Below are 7,185 nucleotides of genomic sequence, written 5' to 3' on the forward strand. Positions count from 1 at the left end.
GGAAGGAAAGGAAACCAAACTTAGTTCAGACTGGGCAGTGGAGAGGGAGAGAAAAGCAGCTGCAGGTCCCAGGAGTCAGCTCCGAGCCCACAGGCTCTCTCCCCTGCTCTGTGACATGACAGAGCTCAGTGGCATCCCAGCCAGGGACCTGGACAGGTTCATCGAGAACCACCTCATGGTGGACACACCTTTCCGCACAAATGTCAGAGCAGCCATCCACATCATCAGCAGTTTCCTGAAGGAGAAATGTTTCCAGGGTGCCTGGACCCCCGTGCGGGTGTCTAAAGTCGTCAAGGTGAGTCCTGGCAGATTTGACTGGGGGTGGGGTGGAGTGGGTTGGGCCCTGAATCGAGCAGCGACTCCACAGAGAAGGGGTGAAGGTCGGGTCATTGGAGCTGTGGATTCTGATCCATCACACCCACAAGGGAACCACAGCTTGTGGAGAGAAAGACATTCTGCTTTGTGCTCTGGCTTTGTTTTTTTTTTTTTTTGGGGGGGGGTAGGTGCCTGCACCATGAATCCACTGCTCCTGGAGGCTATTTTTTCCCTTTCTGTTGCCTTTTTTTTTTTTTTATCATTGTTGTGGTTGTTATTAGTATTGTTGTTGATGTCATTGTTGTTGGATAGGACAGAGAGAAATCGAGAGAGGAGGGGAAGACAGAGAGGGGAAGAGAAAGATAGACACCTGCAGACCTGTTTCACCGCCTATGAAGCGACTTCCCTGCAGGAGAGCTAGGGGCTCGAACTAGGATCCTTACGCCATTCTGTGGTTTTTAATAAATGCTAATCAGTGTGCACCCTGGGGACTCTGTTGGGCAGCATCCCCAGCTGCTGGTCTCTGTCAGCAGGGGCTCTAAGTCTGATGGCAGGTGGCTCCCAGTGCTGTGAAACCTTGAGTAAACACTGAGCTTCTCTGTGCCTCCTTTCCTCAGGATAACTCACCTCACTGCCCAGGCTGTGCAGAGCAGTGAAAGAAAGCACAGCCCTTCCAGCTGAGCTGGTCCAGCAGCCCCTGTGCCTGCCTGCCTGCCTGTTAGCAGGGTGGTCAGGACAGGGAGCAAGAACACACAGCAGGGAGCACAGCCGCTGGGTGGGGTTTGGTCTGCATCTTGCAGCAGTGTGCACAGGCTGACTCCTGAGCTCCCTTTACCGTCTCTGAGTGGGAACTAGCAATGAAAGTCCTTAAAACAGAGTCCCTGATAGTATGTTCAGTGTAGCACCCGCACAGAGTCAGAGCAGTGCCTAGGGCTCAACCATGTTAGTGATTGTTCCTATCTCTTTACATAGAAAGGCTCGTCCCCATCACCACAAGTCACCCTACTCATTCTCTGTTTCAGGGTGGCTCCTCGGGCAAAGGCACAGCCCTCGGTGGCAAATCAGACGCCGACCTGGTCGTCTTCCTCAACAACTTCACTAGTTTTAGGGATCAGTATGAGCTCCGAGGAGATTTCATCAAAGAAATTAGGAGACAGCTGGAAGCCTGTCAGAGCCAGAAAACATTTAATGTGGAGTTTGAGGTCCAGAATCCAAGATACGAGAGACCCTGAGCTCTCAGCTTTGTGCTCAGATCCCTAACGTTTTATGGCTGGCAACGAGAGGGGGTGGAGTTTGATGTTCTGCCTGCCTTTGACGTCCTAGGTAAGCACCCCCAGACACATGGGGTTCCAGCGGTCTCCCCTGCCAGGGCTTTTCTCTTTTCATAGCTGCAGTGAAGAGTCTAGGGAAAACAGTATGTCTCTCCAAGTGCAGAGACCTCAGTGTCCCTCATGGGCTGCCATGACTGTGGCCTTCCCCAACCCCAGGAAAGGGGGGATAAGAGACAGCAAGCCCACAGGAGGAGGGGGACAGACCATTCCTTCCTGGAGCCCTGCCTGCCTTCCCAGTTCTCCTGAACACAGAGGGTATGTGTTGGTAGCTTTCTAGAACCCGGGCATGTGGATCTGCACATAGTTTGAGATGCTGGCTTCATCTTTTTACAAGAACAAGTACAAGAACACCTCAGTAAACTTGAGCTGAGGGCTGGGGTCATGTATAAGCTGCAGGCCCATCTGCACAGGGAGCATAAGCTCTGGGGCATCAGCATAAGAAGTCATACGGTTTGGGAAAACACACAGAGTGACCGGAAGGGTCCTCAGAGAAGCTCTGATATTGTAAAGCTGTGGAATGTTTCCTAACAGGTCAGTGGAATGGCCACAGACCCAACCCCCAAATCTATGCCCGGCTCATCCAAGAGTGTGAGGACCTGGGGAAATGGGGCGAGTTCTCCCCCTGCTTCACGGAGCTGCAGAGAGCCTTCCTGAGGGACCGTCCAGCCAAGCTGAAGAGCCTCATTCGCCTGGTGAAGCACTGGTTCCAGAAGGTGGGGTCCCCCTGCCCAGATGGGGGGAGGATCCAGGAGGAGAGGGGAGTGGTTAAGAGAGGAGGGAGGAGAGGAGGCAGAGATGAATGAGTGAGGATGGGGGAGGGGAGAAGGGAGAAGCCCAAAGAATGAGGACAAGGGCAGGGGAGGGAGGAGGGGAAGTGGGTGAGGAGGAGCCAGGCTGGGACCAGGAGGCAGGATGGGAGGAGGAGGGGAGGGAGGAGGGGAAGTGGGTGAGGAGGAGCCAGGCTGGGACCAGGAGGCAGGATGGGAGGAGGAGGGGAGGGAGGAGGGGAAGTGGGTGAGGAGGAGCCAGGCTGGGACCAGGAGGCAGGATGGGAGGAGGAGGGGAGGGAGGAGAGGTAGGGGCCTGGGGGGTCTCCTCCATGCTGGCCCCTCACATCCCGGGAAGTGACATCACTCTCCCTCCTGTGACTCTGCCTAAACCAGGCTCCCCTGACTCACACAGGCCCCAGTCAGCTCCTGGTACACAGGCCACACATGGGGGCTTTGCTTATGACTGTTCTTGTGGGGGGGTGCATGGAAACCCTCATTTTAGAACCTCCATAAGCAAACACCGGTAATACCTAAGCTAGATAGAACACATTTATCCACCTCTGTCCCTCTGTCCCCCTCCTGCCCCAGGCCTTGGGTGAGCTGCCTGGACCTCTTTGTACCCCCACCCCTGCTCCCCTTCCCAGGCTCCCCACACCCCCTGTGCCCCTGGTGGCTTCTACGAAGGGAACTCCTCTTCTACTGGGGGTGTGGGGAGGGGAGGGATAAGATATCTGCCCCTGCTTGCTCTTCCTCTTTCTGACCCTCACTGTTAAAGTTTGTGCGGCGTCACTGTTTTCTCTTTTTTCTTTTGTTTATTGCTTGCTGACTTGCTTCTTCATGTGCTGGTGATTGGATTTAAAATTCTTTCTGAAATTATATGAGTTTAAGAATTATTTTTCTTTCTCCAGAAAAAGGAAGTTTGCTTCTCTAGCCTCTTGGGAGCCCTGCAGGCCCTTCCTGTCAGTGCATGTCATAGTATCTTTCTGGTCCCCTACGCCTACACTGAACTTCTCTGTTCCAGTCTCTTGGAAACAGAGTTGGCAGTCAGCTGAGGTAAAGAACAAACACCTCATCACAGACCCTGCAAGCGTCAACCCGGCTTTGACCTAGCACGTTATGATTGGGCCCTCCTCAATCGCTATCGAACAGGCCATGGCCGGTGCGCCGCTATGTTCCATCACTGGGGAGCCAGAGACAACCCGAACTGCCCCTGCGGCTCCAGACAGACTATGACCCACATAGTCAACGACTGCCACCTCTCCAGATTCAAAGGAGGTCTCGAAACTTTACATCAGGCTCAACCTGACGCTGCTAACTGGCTACGGAAGAAGGGCAAACGCTAGAAGAAGAAGATAGTATCTTTCTGAGGAAGATGCTGTTATTCCAGCTCCCCTAGCAGACCAAAAAAGCAGACGCCAGGACTCTAAGTTGTATGCCCAGAACCAGACAAGGGGGCAGCCCCTCAGTCAGGGCCCAGAGCCCAGCTCCTGGGAGGGTCAGGAAACTGCTCCCACGAAGGACGAGATAGTGACCGTCTAGACTCTGTGGGCCACGTGGTCTCCATCATAGCAGCTCAACCAGTTACCGACTCCTCAGGAATGGGGGTGACTGTGCCCTAGTGGCCCCTCTAGGGATATGCTTGAGACTGAGGCTGGGCAGACCCTAGCGCTGATGCGTGTTTCTCTCCTCAGTGCAAGGAGAAGCGTGGGAAGCCACTGCCTGCTCAGTACTCCCTGGAGCTACTGACTGTCTATGCGTGGGAACGTGCCGGTGAGAACCCAAATTTCAACACAGCTGAGGGGTTTCGCACAGTCTTGGAATTAGTCCTGAAGTACAAGAAGCTTTGTATCTACTGGACAAAGTATTACAACTTTGAAAACGACATTATTGCAAAATATTTGCGGAGGCAACTCAGCAAACCCAGGTACTATGCCCCACCCCCTGTGGCCAGGCCCCCCTCACCAGGGGCCCCAGAACACAGCCCTACTTCAGGGCAGTGGAGGAAGGGAGGGTCTCCATCATGTTACTAGGCTGGCATTTCACTGCTGCCCCCCTGATTTTAGTAGCCACCTCCAGCCCTCGGGGCAGATAAGGGCCATAGACAAACTCAGAGACGGTGGGTGAGTAACTGAACTGTGAGCTGTAGCAATGATGACAGTTGCTCCTGGGGTTCAACAAACCACCCAAAAGACTGGTGCCAGTAGAGGGCCGTGAAGCACAGACTCACCCAGCAGGAGGACCCCGTAGCAACAGGCCCCGGCACTACATGAAGAAGCTCCATGGCTGTTAGAGCCCTGCTGTGGTCTCTCTCTCTGTGTCTCCCTGTCTCTCTTTATCCCTCTCCATCTGAACTTAGAGGGAAGCTGTGTAACGAGAGCTGTGAAATGGCGGATGGGGAGCTCTCAGTGCAAAAAGAAATACACGTTCTCTAGAAGGTCAACACATTTAAATATAATACTGATGTTTCTTATCATGCTCCCTGCCAGGTCTTGTCCCCTTGTTCTCTCCCAGTCCCTGTGCTGAGCAGTTCACAGGCTCTGAGTCTGTGTTCACATCTCCCCATTTCTGAGAAGGGGAAACTGAGGTCAAGGGAGGCTGAGTGAGCTTTCCCAGGGCAGGCACCAAGGAAGGTCCCAGGTGAGAGTCTGCCTAGGCTGTCACCCCAGGCCCACAGCTCACTCTCCTGGTGTCTCCTGCCCAGGGCCAGGAGACTGAGCACACACCCCAGGACCTGCCTGCTGCTCCCCCCTCGTACCTGGTGGGCTTGAGCCTCTCCCTCCAGGGGCATCTGGACACCCAGACACAACCCAGCCTTCACTTGTCCCTCTGCATGTTCCCTTTAGGCCCGTGATCCTGGACCCCGCTGACCCCACAGGGAACGTGGCGGGAAGTGACCAAAGTTCCTGGGTGCGGCTGGCAGAAGAGGCCCGCACCTGGCTGAGCTACCCCTGCTTTAGGAATTTGGATGGGTCCGCAGTGAAGGCCTGGAATGTGCAGGTGAGACCTCTGCTTCCTCTCAGCATTCTGCCCCCTCCCGCCACCCCCCCTCTGCTGGGACAGCTTGGGGTACATAGCTGTGGACCACGCTCCCAGAGTTGCCTCTTGCTAGAGCTCACTGGTTGCATACATTTTCCGGCTGTACCAGGACCAGAGGTAGCTCAGTCAACAACCCCAGTCGACTGTCCTTTGATGCTAATAACAAATGAAACCAGCAGCAGGACTGCACACCCCACCACCATGGGCTCAGGCTTCTCTGGCTCACACACATTTTCTCTGTGAGGAGAGAGTTCATTCTTACAACACCAGTGTGCCTGCCTGAGGCCCCATTGGATACCAGTCCAGCCCCCATAGTGTACTACTCCTTCCTCTCTCCATCTCACATAATAAATAAATATTTTAATTATCTTATTTAAAAATAAAACCTGGTAGAAGTTACAATGCACAAGGACCCGAATTCAAGCCCCTGGTCCCCACCTACAGGGGGGCAGCTTCACAAGTGGTGAAGCAGGGCTGTAAGTATACCTCTTTCTCTGTATTTCCTTCTCTGTTTCTTCCTTCCTCTAGCAAAAAGTGAATGAACAACAACAAAAACAAACTGAACATACCTACATCATGAACTTACTGGTCTCATGTGTTTAACCCACATAATCTCTTTAAGTGCAATTAGAGATTTTTGTTAGGACAACACCCCCTAGGGCAACTCACAGAGGCTCAGAGAGGCAACTGTTGGGCCAGGGCTGGGACTGGACCTGGGGGCTCCCTGGCCAGAGCTCCTTCACCATGGGACAGCCAGCCCTGCAGCTGAGTGGGGACAGAGGAGGAGACGGGACTCTCTACTCCCAGGGAGGCCCATGAGGCTAGTATGATACTGGAGGTCTTGGAGGCAGAGTGAGATGGAGCTCAGAGTGCAGGATGGGTGCTGGAGGAGTACGCTAGAAGAGGCACCCATCTAAGAGTGGGGAGGGACTCCGGAAGGACACAGTTGGGGGTGTAGCGAGTCTATTCACAGGCCTTACATGAGATCCCCATGTGCCAGGGTCTTCAGAGACCACTTGCATGAGCAAGGGAGGTGACCAGGCCTTTACATGTCATAGCAGGTGTCAACCCGGGGGGAACTCAGTGGCAGTACATTTGTCTACAGAATGTGTCACCCAGTGAGGACAGGGGCCTGAGCAAGGGGCCAGTGCAGACAGGACATCCCCTCTCAGCAAAGACCACCTCCCTGGCACCCAGGACCTGGGGGGGAGGGGTACAAGTGGCAGTCCCAGTCCTCCCCACAAGTGCTCACTGAGACCAAGGCCACAGCCCTCTGATGTCACCTTTGTTTTCCCTTTCAGCCGTCAGAAGATTGAGCATGTCCTGTATTCAGGGCAGCGGCCTGGATTCTTCCAGGGCTTCTGAACATGCCAGGAGATCGACCTTCCCTAGATGCCTTATACTCACGATGAGACAAACAGTATCCCAGTGACAAATACCCCTTGGATGATGTCCTTGCCCTGCATGATGTTATGGATGTTATGCTTAGCATAGTGATCATAGTGAATACCACACAAAAAAAGTAATGTATGGTATTTTTTTGTGTACTTTTTTTTGTGTACTTGCACAACCAGGGCCTTGAACATATGCAGTTCCACTGATCCAAAACCTACTTTTTTCAATCAGATAGACAGGGGCTTAGGGGTGGGGGACACCACAGCTCCAGAGCCTTCCTTGTGACATGGCAACTCCCAAGTGGGCCATGAGCATAGCAAGGCTTATGAACCTCCTCC

General features: G+C 53.7%; 1 protein-coding gene across 1 annotated transcript; it reads left to right on the forward strand.

Moving 5' to 3' along the window:
* Positions 1-6,977, forward strand: LOC103119198 (2'-5'-oligoadenylate synthase 1-like). The gene is given in 6 exon segments (XM_016190583.2): positions 1-295; positions 1,338-1,638; positions 2,178-2,359; positions 4,108-4,340; positions 5,260-5,413; positions 6,754-6,977. Coding segments are annotated over 6 exon segments (1,065 nt in total). The 5' UTR covers positions 1-115; the 3' UTR covers positions 6,769-6,977.
* The last annotated feature ends 208 nt before the right edge of the window (positions 6,978-7,185 follow it).

This window comes from Erinaceus europaeus, chromosome 6 (assembly GCF_950295315.1).
Source record: "Erinaceus europaeus chromosome 6, mEriEur2.1, whole genome shotgun sequence".
In the NCBI taxonomy this organism is placed as follows: domain Eukaryota; kingdom Metazoa; phylum Chordata; class Mammalia; order Eulipotyphla; family Erinaceidae; genus Erinaceus; species Erinaceus europaeus.